This window comes from Betta splendens, chromosome 16, assembly GCF_900634795.4.
Source record: "Betta splendens chromosome 16, fBetSpl5.4, whole genome shotgun sequence".
In the NCBI taxonomy this organism is placed as follows: domain Eukaryota; kingdom Metazoa; phylum Chordata; class Actinopteri; order Anabantiformes; family Osphronemidae; genus Betta; species Betta splendens.
The window spans coordinates 15738813-15759774 of record NC_040896.2 but is presented as its reverse complement, the minus strand read 5'-3'; the positions used below and the strand labels follow the sequence as shown (position 1 = coordinate 15759774).

Genomic DNA, 20962 nt, shown 5'->3' with positions numbered 1-20962 from the left:
CATTTGATGGCAAAAACGTTCTTGAGCCTGATATGAAGCAAGAGCCAGTCAATCAGGTCTGGAAACGTAAACAAAACCTGCCATCCAATGATGAATAACGTACTTGCACGACCTGAAAATCCCGTTTGTGACAGCGCCTCCTGCTGGAGAGAAAGGGACTCGTACACCTTAGTTTCGCATAAACAACTGTTCGATAAAACCCGGTAGAACGCACCGAGTAAATAAAATAAAGACATGCCAAGCCAGTTACCTCTTCCCTTACTGCAATCCACACCTTTATAATATTAGAATTAATTGTGCTCCTTTGGCCCGCGAGGCTCTTATTTTGAAAACACGAGAGCTACCCCGGAAGTGCAGGCGGCAGTCGAAACGCGCAGACCACTGCAGAAGGAAGATGTGAGGACAAAGGTCGCACCTGAGCGAAAACAGATGCTGCGCAAACTCGCGAATCTGTGTCATAAAAGACACGTTGCCTCTCAATCGTTCTGTGTCGATGTAGGCAGATTTTTTCCCAGTGCTCTTTACCGAATGCTTTTAGGATAAATATGTTTCATAGAATATACGACAAATCCGGCGGCGAGCGTGTCGCTGCAGCCGTAATGCTCAGTCCTGTCGTAACCGGCTTTTTTACATCGCGTTCGTCACATCAGTGACCATGGATGTAAGAGCAGTTCTGGAGTTTGCCACGCTCACCAGGGGCCTCTCACTGGTTTTGCAGGTAAGGTTTAGACTCATCGGATGCTGTTCCACCTACTTGTGCTAATCTGTCTTTGACACTTTCAAGCGAGTTGTTAATTTGAATATTTATTATATTCGTATAAAAGACAAAATACCGGCGCCTGCGTGGTTTGTTTCTCCACACAATTATACAAAGCATACAATGAATGTATTCAATAATGTGATTTATTTTAATTTATTATTTTATCAGGTTGTGTTCAACGCTGCAATCCCCGATCATGATGCAGATGCATTCAGGCCCCCTCGGACAGAAGAGCGTCTCTACTTGGACTCTACAGTAGAGTGGCTGCTGGGAGGCCTATCTCACTGGGATGCAGAGCATTTCCTCTTCATTGCCGAGAGGGGATACCTTTATGAGCACAACTTTGCCTTTTTCCCGCTTTTCCCGGTCATCCTCCGGGGCCTGGCGGAGACGCTGCTGTGGCCCCTGAGCAGCTGGCTCAGCGTGCGGGGTCGCCTGCTGGTGGCGGTGGCCCTGGGGAACACGGCCCTCTTCCTGCTGAGCGTGGTCGCCCTGCACGCTCTCAGTAGAGTAGTTCTTCAGGACAGGCGACTTGCTCTGCTCTCCAGCCTGCTGTACTGCATCACGCCTGCCAATGTTTTCATGACCGCTGGATACTCAGAAAGCCTGTTCGCCGCCCTCACGTTTGGTGGCCTGTTCCTCCTGGAGAAGGGATTTACCCTCCGAGCCTGCCTGGCCCTCAGCATAGCCACTGCTGCGCGGTCTAACGGACTTGTCAACATAGGATTTCTGCTGTATCTGCCGTCACTGCATGCTATTTCTCAGATCCGAGTGTATCGCACGACAACAAAAGGCCACAGTAAAGTCTTCCGTTACGTTTGGGTAATCGTTCGTTTTCTGCTCACATCCCTTTTGGGAGCTGCAATTATCGCCCTTCCCTTTTGCGCATTCCAGTACTATGGCTATCGGACGTTTTGCACACCATCCGTCTCCCTGGAGCAGATTCCTCCAGCTCTTCTGTCCCTGGCTGAACGGAAGGGCTACAGGGTTCCAGATGAAAATGGTCCACCGCCCCTCTGGTGCATGAGACCTCTCCCCCTGCTTTATTCCCATATTCAGGATGTTTATTGGGACGTGGGCTTCCTGCGTTACTTTGAGCTGAAGCAGATGCCAAACTTCATTTTGGCTCTACCTATGGCTACTCTTGGAATAACGGCGGTTTATGCATATTTTCAAGCTAATCCAGAGCTTTGTCTGAGACTTGGACTTTGGGAGACAGGCCCAACTAAAGGACTTGACAAACCAATACCAGGATTCTTCAATCCCAGAGTGTTTGTCTATGTTGTACATTCAACTGCACTTCTTGTGTTTGGTACATTGTGCATGCATGTTCAGGTAAGTACATAATATAATCACCTTGGCGTGGATGCTTTAAACATCAATTTGTGAAAAATACGTACATATTAACTCCGATTCCTATTTGTGCCTTCCATTTCCAGGTTCTAACGAGGTTCATGGCCTCCTCGTCTCCTGTGCCCTTCTGGATAAGTGCCCATCTGCTCCTCCTCAATGAACCCCTACTTCATCGAAGGAAAACGTCAAACCCCAGTGTACAGCTACAGACACATTCAAAAAATGGATGCAAACACACCCCTCAAAACGCCATCACAGCGCTGCTGCCTCACTTTAACATCTGCTCTCCCACCACCCGGAGCATCCTGGGATATTTCCTCTCCTACTGGGTGCTGGGCCTTGCACTGCACTGTAACTTCTTGCCATGGACATGACAGTTGTCTGAATTTAAATGATTTCTTTCTATGTAGGGCTGGGCTATATATCTCATTTTGAATTACATGAATCCATAACTTTGTTTTATAGTACATTATTCTCAAAGATTTATTTTGATTACAGCAATTTTTTTGTTTGGAGAAATTAATCCAAATTGCAGAACTGGACTACAAATAATGCATATGCCTATTATGGTTATGTTGCCCAGTCCTACATAGATCTGACTGGCATGATGCATTATACACACAGTGGTCAACTAGTTTGATTTACACACATGAATCTTAATGAGACACTCGTTGTAAATTTGTTTCCTTTTATAAATCCATTCGTTTTAAATGTAAAAGGAAGAAGACCTATTGCATTTGAAAAGAATATTGCAATTTCTTGTTGAAACTTTTTGCCTATTTATCTAATATTGCACTGCATGTTTGGAAGACCTTTCCCAAGTTATAGTTTGGGACATTAAAAAAAATAAACATTTCCTTGATAAATGACCCTCAGGTCTACGTTCATTTTTCTGGAGGCAATGATGTAAAATTACAACCACATATAAAAATGAAATATGTGGTCAAAATATTAAAATGCAATGCACGCTATTATGACTTCACAACACGCCGCGACCTAATAATGAACAGATAGAGGAATTGTGGTGCTTCTAACAGCTTCAGCTTAAAAAATGGGCAACAATAGCGCAGAATTACTGGCAGAGTTGCTTTATGGGAGTGAATCAGGCTGAACAGGTGCACTTAATAAAGTGGCCTGTGAGGGTTAGTTATTTAAAGCCATATAAAACGTGGAACTACGTCATTATAGACGCAGAAGCGCTGTTTACCGTTAATCTACAAATCATCCTTCCTCTTAACTGCGGCGTTGCTACATCGGCGCCGAGCTTCGTGGGCGCGTCCACGCGCACGTCCACGCGCACGTCACGACGTACGTCGGCTTACGGTCAAAGCAAGGGGAAACGTGAACTACCGCAAGAAGAGCCGGAGCTGAGACGCGCCCGTTGGACTCGAGTTCTCTGTTAAAAAAAAAACTCCACGTTGTTTTGACAATATGAGCGCTAATATTTAAGTTAGCCGCCAACGATGGTGGTTAGCCTGGCGCCAACGCACGAAGAGGAGCAGTTGGTAAAAGGCGGAGCGGAATGCGTGTGGTGGTCCCGCTGCTAGCCAGCGTTAGCTTCCAGGATGAGTAACTGAACGCTAGCCGAACGAGCGGAACATCAGATGTGCGACGAGCGAGTCCTAGGAGGAGGACTGCCGGGCGGAGCGAGCGTTGAGCTGTGCCTTTAGCGACCCGCGAACCGCGCCGATACTGTTTACACGATGAAGAACTGCGAGTACCAGCAGATCGACCCGCGGGCTCTGTCGGTGTCGCCCGCGTCCGCCCAGAACCACGCCGAGAAGAAGGAGCAGCGGCCGGTGAGGAAGTGGGAAGTGTTCCCAGGGAAGAACCGATTTTTCTGCGATGGCCGGATCATCCTGGCCAGACAAAGCGGCGTCCTTCCTATGACACTGGGCCTTATTGTTGTCACGTGTGGCCTTTTCTTTGCGTTTGAGTGAGTGTCTGCACAATTCTCATGATTCAATTTAAGTACTGACTGCAACCCGGACGGTGGCTGTATGCATGCGGAAGTTGGACCGATGTCATGTGTGATTCATTCTGTAAACTCTGTTCATTCCATCTTTGGGTGATGGTTGCTGGTTTAAACCCTCTCATGTCTCTCTCTCTCTCTCTCTCTCTCTCCCAGTTGCCCATTCCTAGTGGAGCATCTCACCGTCTTCATCCCCGTGATTGGTGTGATGCTGTTTGGGTTCGTGGTCGTCTCCCTCCTGAGAACCAGCTTTACAGACCCGGGCATTCTACCCAGGGCCACCCCTGATGAAGCTGCAGACATAGAGAAGCAGATAGGTGAGGCAGACTGGCAGTGGGGACAGATGCTATAAAACAGCTTGGCCATATGGAGGAATGCATTGGTTACAGACATGCACCTAAGCAGCTTAGTATTGATCACGGTCAAAGAACACCACAGGCAGACGCGGCTTTCTTTGTATATGTGTTTCTCGTGCTACAGTACAACATTTGATTTGCTTCTTTCCACTCTTTTAAATGAAACGCCTGAGTCTTTGCTCTTGATTTGCTGTTTTAGATACCTCAGGATCCTCTACGTATCGCCCTCCTCCCCGCACAAAGGAGATCCTCATCAACCAGCAGGTGGTAAAGCTCAAATACTGCTTCACTTGTAAAATGTTCCGGCCTCCTCGAACCTCCCACTGCAGCCTGTGTGACAACTGTGTGGGTAAGGATTTGTAGTAGAGTTAATCATGAAGTTGCTCACTTCAAATACACTCACCAATCTTAATACTGCTGCTAAAAGGAAAATTGTGTCAACGTTTCATGAAAGTTTGTGGTAGTTCTGCACTGCACCTCTATTAATCCTTTTAATCTGAGTCTAAATTATGCAGTATTGAAAATGTAATGTCCCAGAAGGACAAAGATGCAGAGCTGCATTGCTCATTTCAACTGCGGGATCCTTAATACCGGTTAACATTTCTATTACATTTATGAGCTGAGCATTTTTGCATAGGCTGAATATCAGCCATTTGTTGGTGGTTCTAGGACTCCTCCAGCATTAGGTAATGCTTTGGCATCATGGTGCAAGCAGTTTGTGACTGCAGTGTGTCACTGCTGCTGAAATAAAAAGTCTGTTCTGTTAGAATATTAGAAACACCTGTCAGTGCCAGTCTGGTACACCACCTCTGTGCCTGACCCACAGTAAAGGAATAATTAACCACCTGTATTTTAGTGTCTAAAAAACTGTTATGGCTCTTTACACAAGTATTATTTTATGGCAGTACATAAATTGCAGTATTGGATTGCAGTACACTGTGTCTGCTTCAGTGTTATAGAAAAACCCAACCATATGAATATTTTAATGTGGTATATTTAGAGTTGCTGTTTATTTCCAGATGTTATTTTTGATGCTGTTTTGTTCTTTCATCCTTTAGAACGGTTTGATCATCACTGCCCATGGGTGGGAAACTGTGTGGGAAAACGCAACTACCGCTTTTTCTACAGCTTCATCATCTCTCTGTCTTTTCTGACATCTTTCATATTTGGCTGCGTTGTTACACACATTACTCTACGTAAGTGTTCTCACTGTGCAAAAATCTATTTAACCCCTGGGGGTTGTTAAATTGCAACTAAGACATTCGGTATTTATTTACAACAACTACTGCAAGATTATAACTTTTATCACTTTTTCTCTCCTTAGGTTGTCAAGCTGGTAAAAGCCTTGTTCAAGCCATTCAACAGAGTCCTGCTAGATATCCTTTGAACGCACCACATTATCACGCAGCCTCTCTGTAATATGCATGGCATTCTTACATTAGCCACCGTTTACTCAAAGAAAGAAGAGATGTTACACTGTTGACGAAGCATTCCTAAGTGTGCCTCAGCCTAAGCCCACGATTAATAGGATCAGAGAGTTAGCATCCAGCACAGCAGCTTCTAGGCAGATGGCTCTGGAGTAGTAGGTTGTTTGCCTTATGTCCTCATGAGATGTTGTCAGCAGCTAGACAAATATAGACGGTATGACTACAAAGTGGCTCCATTATTCATGTACAGGGTGTGGGTGAATTCCTTGTGGGATTTGTGAAATGCATGATATTATGGTAGGTTATGTTGTTTGTCTTTCCAAATTTAGACAAGTAGGAGTAGTTTTTAATTTAAAATCTTTAACTGTAATGTTGTTAACTTTGAATTGATAAATTCTTGTTTACATTTCTAACATTACATTCACGCTCGTTTCTTAATTCTGCAGTTGTGAGACATCTTAGGAAATGACCTGGTGTGTGTTTTTTGGGTAATATTCATAAAAGAAACTGATGTGGTGCTTTAATGAGTTTATTGTAGTGACACCTATGTCTTGTTAATGGTATTGAAAATACATGAACTTGAATTTATTTCTAACTACTGGTGTTTAAGTTTTTATAATCTTTCAAACATTGTTTATCAGGCCTTGACTCTTATTGTGCACTGTGGTGGAGGTGGTGATTTGTTTCTTTTCCATCTGGTCTATATTGGGCCTCTCAGGCTTCCATACATACTTAGTAGCCTCAAACCTCACAACAAATGAAGATGTAAGTTTTGATATCCCTGTATGAAACCCCTACATTTATAATTGGTAAAGATAATTGGTAGAATGACCGAGTGTGTTTGTCCTGTGTCTGTTACACAGATAAAGGGCTCTTGGTCAAGTAAACGGGGTGCAGAGGACTCTGGGAACCCTTACAGTCACAACAGCATTATAACAAACTGCTGTGCAACGTTATGTGGTCCTATGCCTCCAAGGTGAGTAAAAGCAAGTTTTACTTTCTATCATGAGAGCTTTACCTTCTATACTCATCACTTTATGAACTTGGTTCAGTTACAGTAGTACAAAATTGCTCCTTGAAAGCATTCTCAGACCTAAGTGCATCATATCTGTTCTGTTGTCTAGTCTGATCGACAGGAGAGGATTCTTGCCATCCGATCAGGCGATACCTTCTGCTTCGGAGATAGAGCTTCCTCCCTTTGTGGCCAAGAATGACACACACATGGTAGGATGAACCAGATAGTGGTCCCTCCCAAATTCCCACTGCCCCATAGCTCCTGTATTGTTACCAACCTCTGCTCTGTGCCTTCTAGTTCCAGCACCTCCTGTAGAGTTGCATACAGTATTTTGTCCCCTCTTGAGAACGTTCTATGTTTAACATTTTGTGTATAATATGTGTAACCATCGATCAGTAAAACCTGTTAGATAATGTGTGAATGGACTAGGTTTTACATTAGTGGTTTGAAACATGTTTAAAGGTAAAATATTTTGAGCCAGCTGTCAAAGCATTGTTACATTCTGAAATTATACTTGTTTCAATTATATATTTTGCTCTAAAAATCATTTGTAACACGATTTGATCATTGAGAACAACGGAACATGAGAACATGCGTAAAGGGATTTGTCTTTTAAATGGCTTTAATATTTGTATGGACCGCCGTCACTTGTTATGGTGGTTTTGTGCTGTGGGACTGTCATGATGTCGCACCTTTTTTATATTTCACTTGTTTGCTTACAAGTCTTAATTCAGCATGTTAGCTTATCTACCTCCTGGTCTGTACTGCTGAGTTTGCTTGTGTACTGTGGTGAAATTGTTTGCACCAAAAGGTCTTTTTTTTTTTCCAATGCAAATGGTATTATTTCATTTATTTTTCATTTTGCTGTGTTTTGGATCAGCACTTTCTCACAGATCACTTGTAATGTGCCTTCAGATACTGTCAACATATCACATGTCTTTGTTACTTTCTTTATTTCTTCATTTTTCTAACTTAAGTTAGTGTTTTGTGTGTTAATAAACATAATTTGGGGGGTTTGTCTGTATTGAGTTTGCTGTGCCTCTTTTTTTCAGTTTTTAACATGTTTTTTTTTAATAATTTAACATCCATTAACTGTTCTGTTCTTTTGGTTCAGTAGTTACAGGCTCTTGGACATGTACCTCACATTAGATGATTTGATGCTTAGTCTTGTACTGTATTTATTTCACCCTGCTAGGAGGAGAACTGTCAGGATTTTTCTTTATCCTGCACAGCCTGAAGAGCCCTGCTGCATGTAGACAGTTGATGGTAAGAGCGGGGTTCCAACGCTGAACCCAGCACATCGTCTCTTCACTCACCATCTACTCTTGTCTTGTGTCGATGCCATCTTAAACCTTTTTTTTTTCTAACATTTTGTAAACACAAAGACAACTGGAGCAGGTCTTGTGATTGCGTGTCCTACTACATTTCCATACTTGAATGTTTCTGCTTCACTACCATTCACTGTTCTTTTCATTAACATTAGCTCAATCCCTGAGTAAAGGACAGAGCTGATGATTAGTGTTTGGCTGTTTTAGTTGCTATGTTTTCTGTCTGGGGCTTTGTTGCGCTTGCCTCGTGACCTTCGACTCGTGTCCGATCCCGAGGAGCCACAGGATGAAGCAACTTCTCCATCCACATGTGTCTTCATATGGTTGCCTTCTATGTAAATTGTCTCCATCTAACTCACTACTTCCATGCTTCACCCTTGAATCTTTCGACAGTGCTGTTTGTGCGGTCACGGCTTTCACTGTGCTTGATGAGCTCCAAACTAATCATTTTAATCACGATGCAGTTGTTGATGCTGATTTTACTGTGGGGAATTTTAATAGCACAGACTGAAGATGTGGCCCATTTCCAGCCTGGCTAACCTCTGTTTTCTTTCCCTCCACACAGTGCACTCAGAGCACCAAGGATGTGCTAGAGATGATGGTGCACGCCTCCGACTTCAACAGCCTGTGTCCCGCTGGCACTCCAAAGACCGCTCCTCTGGGCCTGGAGGCTTCTAGCGCAGAACCACCTTCCACAGAGCCTTCATCACCTGCTGGGTGCTCCCAGCATCATACCTGTCAGTCTGTGGCTGCTTCTTGGCCTCCGTTCAGTAAAAGAAGCAAGAGAGACTCGCTGCACTCAATCAACCCAGCCTTTCGTCTGGCTTCTCCTTCCCCTCCCTTAAGCCGAACCTCTATGATTTCGGGTCATGAGCCAGAATTCGGCTTTATCCCGCCATTATGAATCGCCACACACTGTGTGTCATTAGCAAATGTATTTGGCATCGACAAGTGTTTCATTGTGGTGATCAGATTTTGTGTTGCTGTTTGTTTATTTTTTTTTTAAATGTCATTCTGATGAGTGGACTAAGAGGTTTCTGTACGTCCTGATGTTTGTGTACTTTAGTAAGCGGATAAATCTTAGTAACACTTGGAAGCACAATATAGAGATATTTTCTTAAACACCTTTTTTATTGAGACACCCACCTGCCTCCACACCTTCCAGAGAACCTCAAGCCATACGTCACAGTCGCTGTATTTCAGTTCCTGCTAATATCTTATGCAAACAGTCTTAAAATCTGGGAATGCTCGCTGTCAGAGTTTGGTTTGCTGAACAGCCGAGCTCTGAGCAGCGAGCCGTGTTAATCGCTTGCCGTGTCATTTCCTGTCACGTAGACAGAATACTTATGGTGTCATTAGGTGGGTCTGCTTTGACAGCGTTTAGATAAATAAATGATTAGTCTAATGGAAAGGGTGCAGTTTGTATTTTTCCTGTGTGCGGATGAATCATTTTTTTGTATAGTGGAAATTTAATTTTGCATGTCTTGTACGTCAGATGCTTGTCTGAATAAGGAGATTGTAACAAAAACGGTTGTTTGAAACAAGCAAAACAGAGACTTTAAGATTATTTATTAATGTCTGATGGCATAAATTGAATGGTTTTATCAAGTTTGTTGGGGTGTTTGGATCAGATCAGCCGCCAGACAGTGATTGCAGTGTTTACACTGACAGTTTTCTCTTGATGTCCTGGCTTTAGTGCCAGCCAGGGTTTTTTTTCTCTACCTGTCCTTGCTGTTTTGGTTACTGACTGGAGCAGAGTGGTGTTTGAGGCATGTTGATGAGGCCTATTCGAGGGCAGTGGTGATTTTTATGGCTCTGACCTTTAGAGCTGTTGCACCATGAAACCGAACCCTGCCTCTGGGATGGGGCAGAAGTTGGTTTGTGCCACTAGGGGGCAGGCGGTGATTGTGGTTTGGGTCCTGGGCAGAGGGAGATTTTGCAACGTAAAAACGATTAGACAGTCATTCTGTGCGTTATTATTATTTTTTTGTGATTGAGCTTCAGAACTGTGCAGGTTGTGTGTGTTGGGTGGAGCTGTAGTTTGTGTAGAGACAATTACAAGCAGCGCTTGTATGAACAAACTTGTATGAACAAACTTGTATGTATTTTGTAGAATGTAACAGTGGAACTGTAACATTTGGCTAATAAAAGTGATAGGATTTGTTGAATTTGTGTTTTTGGCTTATTGTTTTGCCAAAATTTGCACAATGGTGAAATTCACACGCTACGACTTTCGATAAAGTGCTGGTCATGTAAACGGGACCATGTCAAATTACAGTGAAAGCCAACAGTTAGTGATCATCAGGTTTGCTGAACCTGGAGGAGAACACAGCATTACAAAGCTGTCGTGTTCACAAGTCAGGACATGTGCAGCGTAATATTGAGCAGCAGAGAAAAGCTGTTTGCCTCCTCTGACGCCCCCTGAGGCCACTCAGTCTTTTCACTTCGAACTTTAAATGGAATATATCGCCTTTTAGAGGTGTGGAAACTTCTTTAGTTCTTTGATTTACCCATTTTAGAAGCACATGTGGTAATTAGTGAATTTGAAAACTGTGGGAAACAGCCCAGAGCCCACTGATCACAGGCGGACGCTTCTGTGTGAAGTGGGAATGCTGCTTAAAGGTCCCCAATAAGCACAGTTTAAAGTGGGGCAGCAGGTGTCTCCTGCAGGTTTTGGTCGTGTTTCTATATAAAACAAAGACTTTTGGCTCAAGGGGTCAGTACCTCAGCCTTGTGTGTCGACGTGCCTGCGTTACTCACAATAGACGAGCCCCCGTTCGACGCCGCGGCAGAAGCGGAGCCCCTGAAAACAAAACAGGCGACTCACATGCGCGGCCGCTGTCAGCATCGGTCTCCGCAGCGGCGCTGGATATAATTAACCCTGTGCTGAGCAGAACGAACGGGCCGTCGCCTCCGCCCGCGGAACACGAAGCACGTGGAGCCAGTGGGCGACGTGCGTGCGGTGCATAACACATCGGAGCAGCTAAACAACCACACAGCCTATTAATCGTTCACGACGCTCTGTGGTAATGGTGGTTTGTTTGTTTAACCTCCTGAAAAAAAGGGCGAACGCAGGTTTAGAATGTCACCAAAGGCATTAACGATTTCCTCCTAGCGTATCGATGGCCAGCTGGCTGCTGGGAGTTTGCTTAGCACTTATTCATACTGTATGTTTGTATGCTGCTTTTCCAGGAATTTCTCTAGGTGTAACAAGGGTGGATTCGATTATCTGTGTATTTGGACACGGCAGCCCGTGTTTGAACACTGAAGGAGCCCAAAAAGCTTTTAGCATGTTGGCTTGGTTTTTGTGTTAGCATGTTGGCTTGGTTTTTGTGTTAGCATGTTGGGTTGGTTCTAGTATTAGCATGTTGGGTTGGTTCTTGTATTAGCATGTTGGGTTGGTTTTTGTATTAGCATGTTGGGTTGGTTATTGTATTAGCATGTTGGGTTGGTTTTTGTATTAGCATGTTGGGTTGGTTATTGTATTAGCATGTTGGGTTGGTTATTGTATTAGCATGTTGGGTTGGTTTGTGTATTAGCATGTTTGGTTGGTTATTGTATTAGCATGTTGGGTTGGTTCTTGTATTAGCATGTTGACTAAGGCAGCTCGGCTTCATGCCTGTTGCACCTGTTGAGTTCATTTCTTCCTCGCTTCTCGCTTTGGGCCACAACCGTCTTAGCAAATCAGCAGCATAAAGTCCAAATACATTATAGTTGACGAACACATATTAGCTCAGATTATCAGACCAGATTATTTCCATTTTTCCAGCTGCCGTGTCTGCTAAAGTGTAACGTTTGCTGTTTGAGTGCTTTTTTAGGGAACAGATTAGATAAGTGTAAAGTAAAAAAAACAAACAAACAGGGACGATGCCCCAGTTTATGGCAGTGGAAAAACGGCGGCTGTGTGTGGTGAAGTGGAAACCGCTCCCCATGGAAACCTGAATATGTGCCACGGAGCAGGATTACCGTACCAGGGTACCACACCGTCAGCCGCTATCACACAGTCCGCTTGAAATGGCCCCATCAGTTCGTCGACAGCGCTTTAAATAATGAAGCTGGGCCTCTCCTCTGGGCTGTAGCGGCGTCAACAGCAGATCTTAAGAAAAGCTCAGGGAAACGGCGTCTTACATTTCAAGGCATCGCTAATATCAGTATAATGTTCCCTCCTTGGCCACTTTATTAGGAACAGCCTGCACCGTCTGGCTTTAACTCTGCCCTCAGAGAGCTATAATGTGACGGAGCCGGTTCTAATGTCTTTGGCCTCGTTTGTTTTAAACGCCGGAGCATCCTCTGATACAGTGCATTGCAGTAAAACTCCTACTATTGTGGCCTCAGTAGTAAATACAAACAGTAGTGGAATTATCACTTTTCTGACAGCTGCGATGGAGAACACCCTGTAAAAGCAGAATTGTTAGCAGATGTTGTAGTATTTGTATTGTGCAGTACAGCTACTGTAGTTTAAGGAGATCTAAATATTCCTTCCATTCATTGGTCATTGTTCAGTAAGATCGTGGGGCCTTGGGGATTGAATGGTTTGTTGGTCCGACACAGAGCAGTAAAGTACAGCAGCTTTGAGCCACGTGTGCTCCGCGCCTTCGCTTCGGCCTGTTTTCACTTACTGCACGACATAAATCTCAGCCCGTCGCCAGAAAAAAAAAGCCCGGTTTATTTTTGTGCGAGCGCTGGTTTCGTTATCAATATTCACAGACACCTGCCATGACGCTGGAAAACACCCTGCGCATCGCTGATCGTGAATATACTAATTTAATTGTGTGCTTTGTGTGCGCGATGCCACACAAAGCAGCATCCAGCTGGTCCTGTTGGACCCGAGGTATGACGGCACAGACCTCCGTTTAATCGCGTAATCCCTCCAGAAGACGGATTCCTGAGCTCTGGAGGACGATCAGAGGACGGCGCCGCCAACGGACTTTTATTTGGGGCCGATGGTTCGACCTGAGTGAGAGGTGCTGTCAGAGCAGCTGACGAGTCAAGCTGCTCTGGTCCCATCGTGACCCCTCTTTACAGACTCTGTCCAATACCCCCTGCTGTGAGTTGGGCCTTCTCGGCCCTCGGGCCCAGATTCGCTCCGGCACCGAGGAGTGAATCTGAGTGGGTTCTGGGTTTGTTTTCTTAATTTGCACCCGGGACCCCGAATGTTCCACTCGAGTGGGCGTGGGGCCGTTGTGTAACGTGTATAATTTAAGCTCGGGGTGAGGAAGGTATCCAAGTTAGGACGTCCCCGACGCACAGAAGGAAGCGAGGGTGTTTAATTACCAGAGCTGTACATTCCTGGGCTCCGCAGCGGCGTCTGTGGAAGCAGCGGCGAGTCACACACGAGGAGCGCTCCACGTGTTCGGCCCCGGCCTGGATGTAAGCAGTAAAAATAAATATGATATCACCAGAGCTGAGGCGACTCCTCCAGCGCTCTGCTCTGTGTCACTTTAAGTGGAAGTCTAAGCAGATATTCTCTCGCATGAGGAATTTCATATCCTGGCTTTTTTTGTAAACGTTGAGCAGATTTATGTTTCCAAACACCCAAACATTTACATGTCTTTTTGCACAGGAGCTCCCATGTTATGGTGAGGCAGAGCCTTGCATAATAAATTCGGCTCTTGAGTTTCAGACGCTCTTATCCATTAGGCAGTGCCAGAGCTGCGGCATAAATCAGTGGTGACTAAAATAACACACAAATAGAGACAAAGGCGCCGGGTTTCCCAGCGCCTGCACAGGTGTGAGCGGACACGGGAGCAGACGCGCGATGCCGCCTGGATCTGCGATGTACTGTGGCCGTGCGCACGCGCTTCGTCTCCAGCGGCGCGCCGGACGGACGCGCACTCGCGTAATCGATCGTGCGGGCGAGCGGAGGGGGCGTGACGTCAGCAGCGCGGCCGCTTGCGTAACCTCGCTCCACCGTCCCACAGGTTCGTCAGTCGCAGCAAAGTAAACTCGCCGCTCTTATCGCCGCGCGGACGGACGGGTCAGCGCACCCCGCTTAGATACGCTGACCCGGCGGCCCGAGCCGCGGACGAAACCGAGTCAAAGCGCGGGGTTTTGTGTCAGAACGGACCGGGCCGGGTGGAACGTCAGACACGCGGCAGCTGCATCACTATTCTGGTTTTAGCCACGGCAACGCCGTCCAAAGTTACACATGATGCACCTGCTAATAATAGCGAACACTTGTTCTGCTGGTGTGACATTTCTCAATGTGCTCAGTATCAAATGTAGGAAGTCTTTTTTGGAGGTAGAACCGATCCACGTACATTACATGAGGGGGAGATGCACAATTCACCCCGGGCGACGGGAGCGTTACGTGTCCTCACACAACTGATCACTGTGACACTTCACTGCTCGTTGTTGGGGAACGTCAACACGCTGTGACGTGCACGCGCGCCCCCGCGCTCGAGAAAAGACCCTTCTCTCCGCATCGCTCCTCTTCTTGCTGCTCCACGGGGCAAAAGCAGCCAGAAGCGTCTGACAACACAAATGGATCTCCCTCCGTTTTCTATCAGCATCTGAGCCCAAATGGAAGACGAGCGTCTCGTAAAGCCGTTCGCCGACGCCCCCACCTATATATTCCAGATGTCGGCCGCCTTTTGGCGTTGTTTGAACGCGGTTAGGAGTGGAGCGCGCGCTCGTCTCGTGCGTCATTTGTTAAAGGTGTGTTTAAATACTGGATATCTCACCGCGCCTACAAGACTCACACTGTCTGTTGTCATGACTCCACCAGGATGTCAACTCAGGGATAAAAACATGAAATAACACAAACCTAGACGAACAAAGGTGTAACGCGGATTTATGTGCCACACATTCCACACGTTATATATGAACATCTATAGTCTGTCATGCAGCTGTGAGGGAACATAGAACACATGGGTCTGCTGCTATTGATCCTTTGTTCCTGCGCTCACGCACGGCCTCCACACGCCGAGTTATTTATAGAAGGATGACGCGAACGGGATCCACAGCTGGAGGCACCTCTGGCCGGCTGCTCGGCGACTGCGGATGCTGTTGCTACAGGAGCGCGCGCATGTCGCTATCGCGCGGACGTGCGGGGAGCGGAACCGGCGGCCTGACCTTTCGGGCGCCTGGGAAACAGTATCAACTCCCAGCCGCTTGACGCCGACAGCGATCGACAGCGTGTGAGAGGAACACCCACATGCATGTGTTTGAGGAGGACATTGCGTCCCCGAGGGCGTAGCAGCGCGTGTTTCCATCTGCATCACCGACAACAGTCAACTCTGGGATGAACTTTAGTCTCTTGTAAACATTTTACAGGCGCCGCGAGGACAGGTATAAAACGCCGGTGGTTCGGTAAATGGTTACACGTACGAGGGAGGTTGCTGAAGTTTGTGGGTTGTTGACAGTGACATTACAAAATGTCAAGGTTTTCTCACCATTGAAGGAGTAATGTCTGCTATTGTGCGTAACGTCTACCGCTGTCGGGTCCTTCATTTAGGGATAATGAGGGCATTGACGCAGATAAGACCGGACAGGATGTGGCGCAAAGGCAAACGGACAACGTGACGAGCGTCTGCGGATGAAAGAAAGCAAGTTGGGGGAAATTATGTAAATAAGTAATAAACCTCAAGACAGATGACTTTCACCCGCTGAATATGTGAACTCAGTCCTCCGCAGACCCTGCGTTTAGTGCATGAAACATAAAAATCCCCGGAGATGTGTGATCTGAGCAGAGGAATAAAGAGTTAAACAAAGCAACAACGCGTCTGTAAATGTAAGTGAAAGCTACGACGTAAAGGGTGTCGGGTTATCGGAGCCTTTTCACGAATGCCCCCACAACCACGAGCAACGTAAATGAATGATTATGTTTGAAGGATCGGAACTTTCCATTAGTTGAATGAACAAACATACAGTATCTGGGTAACTTTAAACACAGGCCTCCGCTGAAGACGATAAGAACCTATGAAAACGTGTGATTAGCAGGCAGCACTTTGCAGTTTAATACGCTGCTAATCGCAGTTTAAATACTGAGCGTGTACTGCACACGGCTGCTCAGGATACACTGGCCTCATTAATATTACAGCTGCGCTGTTAGTGTATATGCATGGTGGGATGTTTACGTAGACTCTCAGTGATACAGCGATGCTCATCTCATCTCATCTCATCTCATCTCATCTCATCTCATCTCATCTCATCTCATCTCATCTCATCTCATCACCACAGCACAGGGTGTAGCTGCAACATCCTGCACGCTGTGCAAACACTCTAGGCAAACAACCACCCGCATCTCACACACTGAAACGCGCACCTGTCGGCACAGCTGACACCTTATATCTGCGATGAATCACGTCGCTTATCTGTTTCAGCGTTGCAAAGCAGCTTAATCTCAATCAGGCCATGCCCGTTGCTGATTGATGCTTGCGTTATTAGACGTAAAGCAGGGAAAACCCTTTCCCTGCGGGGCTCACCGCACGCGCACGCACGAGAAAGAAGAGAGAGGAGGGGGGACGTCGCGTGCGTCACGCGAAGGGTGTTCCCTGAAGACAGGGCGTCCATAATCAATGAGCACCCAGCGCAGCCAATCACAGGGCTTATGCTAATGAGGCCGCTTTAAACTCCCTGGACCTTCCTTATGAATCACGTCTTTACGGACTGAACGGATTCTAGCGGCTCACCAGCGCGCAGACGGAGGAAGCGGCCGATCCCACTGCGACCTCCACACTCGGGCAACTTTTTGCGCACCCCGTCTCTCCAGAACCAGAACCGGGCCGCTGTCAGCTGTCACCTCGCCGCCGCCGCTCACAGGAATATCTTACTGCGAAAGAAGAAGCGAGTCGAGGGGAAGCGCCCAGACCCGATCGGCTGATTTCTGCTCTTTTGGAGCGGGGGAAAGTTAACATCGCCATGTCTTGCGGTGATGCTTTGGATCAGAGTCGGAGGTTCTGCGTGCTCTCTTGGGATCAGGTGCAGCGCTTGGACTCGATCCTGGGCGAGGCCGTGCCCATCCACGGCCGGGGAAACTTCCCCACGCTGTCCGTGCAACCGCGTCAGATTGTCCAGGTACCAAAACATTAAAGTGTGAGAGTTGTAGGACCGGGTGTGATTTGGGCTTCTTTATTTCCAATTGCATGTGGAATGAACAGAAATGAACCGCGTTGATGTTTGCAGGTGTTGAAACCGTCCCATCCTTACGCTCCGCTTTGATGGAGCAGCTGGGAAATTCGTTTTAGCCCCCATGCTCCCAGTAAGTAACCTGTAGGTTCCCCCTTAATTATATTTGGCATTTGTTCGGTCTCTAGTCGAACTCTTCCCTCTGGATGAATCCAAATTAAAATGTCCATTAACTTCATTAGCAAATGTTAAAGTTGGATTAAAGCAGCACAGTTTTTCCATTAGTGTCACGCACAAACGACCGACTGTCTCTGTCTGACTTTAAGACGTATGGACACAGTGCATTCACTTTTCCAGGCTCTACATTGCGGTCGGATCGCATTTCACTTCCCTGGTGGTGTGTGTGAATTAAAGCGCAGAGAGCTCGTGCCCGGGTAGAATTTCACAACGAATCTATAGCTGAACACTAACAATGCGAAGCCAGCCCGTCCGTTTCCATCCCATCGACACATCGGGCACATTCGAGAAGAAACCGAGACGTTTCACGCTTGCGGTTGTGGAAAGATAAATGCTCCATTGAGAGCGCACGCGGCTTAAATGCAGGTTTGCGCCTCAAATGCGGGGGACGCGCTTGTTTCCCCTGGATTTGCGGAAACCCCGTAATTCCAGTTTGCGCAAAACACTCAGTCGTGTGCTTGATGTCCGTTGCCTGTGTTATTAACGAGTAGTTAGCAGGTTCTTCTTCAGACGCATGCCGTGACAGGGAGAGCGCAGCCGCGTCCCGCTGCGGGGATGAATAGAACAGCAGCGCTAACTTCATCACCGGCCGCATCACCGAGGCGTTACTGTAGATGCAAGATAACGGCGGCCACGGTTGTATAACACAGACCTGCCTTTTAGACTCTGGACCTCTCCACTCAACCCGCTGGGTTTCTTCCTAAAGAAGCGAAACTGACTTTATTACACGGGGCCGGTGTTGCTGGTTTCCTGCAGGATTCGATGTGAAGCCATCAAAGGCAAACCTGAGCTCAACGTCTCACCTGAGTCCAATCAAGCATGACGATTCTGAGGCCCACTCACATATTATTATTGCTTCTGATTGGAGTTTGAACCCAATCAGCACCCCTTGGCCCAGCGATTACAACCCTATTACAGCCAGACTGTGCCATGGAGACCCTGCTCCTCCTCCTCCTCTGTGTGAGAGGGTTTTACGTGCTTTCAAATGTGTGTCTGTAGCCTGACCCAGTATGTATAAATAGAGCCAGCTTGTTATCTGATCCCCATGGGAGAGAGAGTTAACAGACATTAATCTGACAGGTCAGTGCCAGTAGGGAGGTTTAGGACTGTGTGCGGGTGTGTGACTACTAATTTGTTCTGCAGATTTAATTGCTGGAGCGGTCTGCAGCCAGTATGTGTCCAGTAGCAAAGCTCCCAGGGTCTGTTCCTGTCTGTTACAGTTGGTTCACATTCATCGTCCTCCTGCGGCGAGCGAAATCAATGAACGGGGTCAGACTCAGGTACCGGTTAACCTCCACAAACGCCCAGGACCACGGAAGGCGAGTGACCTCAGAGCGCGAGGCCGAGTCCAGCTGTGCGTCACATGTCGCTCTCTCTCTCTCCACATGTGTCCGGACGCCGCACAAACACTTCACAGGTCACTGATACAGAGGCAGAGAAAACACGGCCGACCTGTAACGACCCGCAGTTGATTTGTTTTCGGACGCCGCACGCCTCGCGCGCCGCCGCTCACTCTGCCGGTTGCAGTTCAGGGTGGTAAATCTTATCGCCGGTGCCTGTGATAAGAGCGTCTGTCTCTCCCACAGGGAACTCGAACGCCCGCCAGCTCTGCCGCGGCTCTGTGTCGGGGCTCTTTAGCTTTTTGTTCGGACTCAGTCGGATGGTGATGAAATGAACTTTTGGGAGTAGCAGTATTGATCTCGCCTCCACAGACTATTGATTTCCACTAGGTCCATGTGGAACGTATTTGGACATATTTCAAAAGTTTAACTTCAGTCTCTTTAGATGTTTTACACTGGTTTCATCACTCCCGCAGCGGAAGAACCCGCTGACCCGTATGTATGCGATTCCTAACATCTGTGTCCCCTCGCCGTGCAGGTGGTGCGGGCGCGGCTGGAGGAGCGGGGCATTGGCGTTAAAGACGTGCGGCTGAACGGGTCGGCTGCCAGCCACGTGCTCCACCAGGACACCGGGCTGGGCTACAAAGACCTGGACCTGATCTTCGGCGTGTCGCTGAAGGACGACCAGGCGTTCCGCCTGGTGAAGGACGTCGTGCTCGACTGCATGCTGGACTTCCTGCCGGCCGGGGTCTCCAAGGAGCGCATCACGGCGCTGACCCTGAAAGAGGCGTACGTGCAGAAACTGGTGAAAGTCTGCAACGACACGGACCGCTGGAGTCTCATCTCGCTGTCCAACAACACGGGCAAGAACGTGGAGCTAAAGTTCGTGGACTCGTTACGGCGGCAGTTCGAATTCAGCGTGGACTCCTTCCAGATTTGCCTCGACTCGTTGCTCTTGTTCGACCGCTGCTCCGAGACGCCCATGTCGGAGAGCTTCCACCCCACGGTGGTCGGGGAGAGCGTGTACGGGGACTTCGCGGAGGCCATGGACCACCTGTGCCAGAGGGTCATAGCCACGCGCAGCCCGGAGGAGATCAGGGGCGGCGGCCTGTTGAAGTACTGCCACCTCCTGGTGCGAGGCTTCACGCCCTCCTCGGAGGTGGACATGAAGCAAATGCAGCGCTACATGTGCTCGCGCTTCTTCATCGACTTCTCCGACATCGGCGAGCAGCAGCGGAAGCTGGAGGCCTACCTGCAGAACCACTTCGCCGGCATGGAGCACAAGCGCTACGAGTGCCTGATGACCCTGCACCAGGTGGTGAACGAGAGCACCGTGTGCCTGATGGGCCACGAGCGGCGGCAGACGCTCAGCCTCATCTCCATGCTGGCGCTGAAGGCGCTGGCCGAGCAGAACGCCATCCCCACGGTCACCAACGTCACGTGCTACTACCAGCCGGCGCCGTACGTGCAGGACATCAACTTCAGCAACTACTACGTCGCGCACGTGCAGGCGTCGCCGTGCAGTCACTCGTATCAGACGTGGCTGCCGTGCAGCTGAAGGGGCTGCGGGGAGCGTCACGCGTTGATCACTTTGTGGTTGTTTTCTTTTCGTTTGTTTTTTTTTATTGGGAAAGAATTTGACTGAAAGCACGCAGAAAAACCACCTTTGCCAAATGTGACTAAAACAATCTGTACTGCTGTACGACCGATCGAGCCGACACATTGATTTCTCTCACTTTTCTTATGCAAAACATCTGTAAGATTGCTGGTCATTTCTGAGATGTAGTGATAATATCATATTTAAGTATTAAAACGTCTTCATGAAGCTTTATATACTGTTTGTCAGAAATACATTTTTGAGAAAACAAACTTTAAAGCCGGTGTTATTTTCATACTTTCGGCTTTATTTTTTTTTTTAATTACTTACTGGACCAAAGATGTATTTGTTGTCCAAAAAGGGAATGTTGTCATGATTCCAAGTGCCTGAGCTGTTCTTAAAACATCTGTAAAGTGAGAACTGTGCAGTCAGTGTTTTCTAGATTACTCTGCTTCTCTTTTCAGGAACAGAGGCGTTCTTTATGTGAGATTAAAATAAGGAAACCGTC

The 20962-nt window shown here is 47.4% G+C and overlaps 3 protein-coding genes and 1 long non-coding RNA gene across 5 annotated transcripts; 3 read left to right on the top strand and 1 right to left on the bottom strand.

Moving 5' to 3' along the window:
* Window positions 1-341: 341 nt before the first annotated feature.
* pigv (phosphatidylinositol glycan anchor biosynthesis, class V) lies at window positions 342-2982 on the top strand. The gene is made up of 3 exons (XM_029128058.3): window positions 342-718; window positions 929-2095; window positions 2200-2982. The coding sequence occupies exons 1-3, from the start codon at window positions 656-658 to the stop codon at window positions 2485-2487; spliced, it is 1518 nt and encodes a 505-aa protein (XP_028983891.1). The 5' UTR covers window positions 342-655; the 3' UTR covers window positions 2488-2982.
* Window positions 2630-4783, bottom strand: LOC114842499 (uncharacterized). Its single transcript, XR_003783439.3, has 2 exons — window positions 4645-4783; window positions 2630-4378 (listed from the first exon to the last, which is right to left on the bottom strand). It is a non-coding gene; the product is annotated as an uncharacterized LOC114842499 (long non-coding RNA).
* On the top strand, window positions 3817-10379 carry zdhhc18a (zinc finger DHHC-type palmitoyltransferase 18a). Of its 2 annotated transcripts, XM_029128060.3 has the most exons (10): window positions 3817-4049; window positions 4242-4402; window positions 4641-4790; window positions 5500-5637; window positions 5766-5817; window positions 6531-6633; window positions 6732-6844; window positions 6993-7092; window positions 8079-8149; window positions 8777-8916. In XM_029128060.3, the coding sequence occupies exons 1-9, from the start codon at window positions 3817-3819 to the stop codon at window positions 8118-8120; spliced, it is 1092 nt and encodes a 363-aa protein (XP_028983893.1). In that variant the 3' UTR covers window positions 8121-8149; window positions 8777-8916. The 2 variants fall into 2 exon arrangements, with proteins under 2 accessions (XP_028983893.1, XP_028983892.1); XM_029128059.2 differs by lacking the exon at window positions 8079-8149 and having other exon boundaries at window positions 8777-10379.
* A 6421-nt stretch (window positions 10380-16800) lies between these two features.
* tent5ba (terminal nucleotidyltransferase 5ba) lies at window positions 16801-20962 on the top strand. The gene is made up of 2 exons (XM_029128061.3): window positions 16801-17229; window positions 19396-20962. Exons 1-2 carry the CDS (start codon window positions 17074-17076, stop codon window positions 20413-20415), a joined length of 1176 nt encoding a protein of 391 aa, XP_028983894.1. The 5' UTR covers window positions 16801-17073; the 3' UTR covers window positions 20416-20962.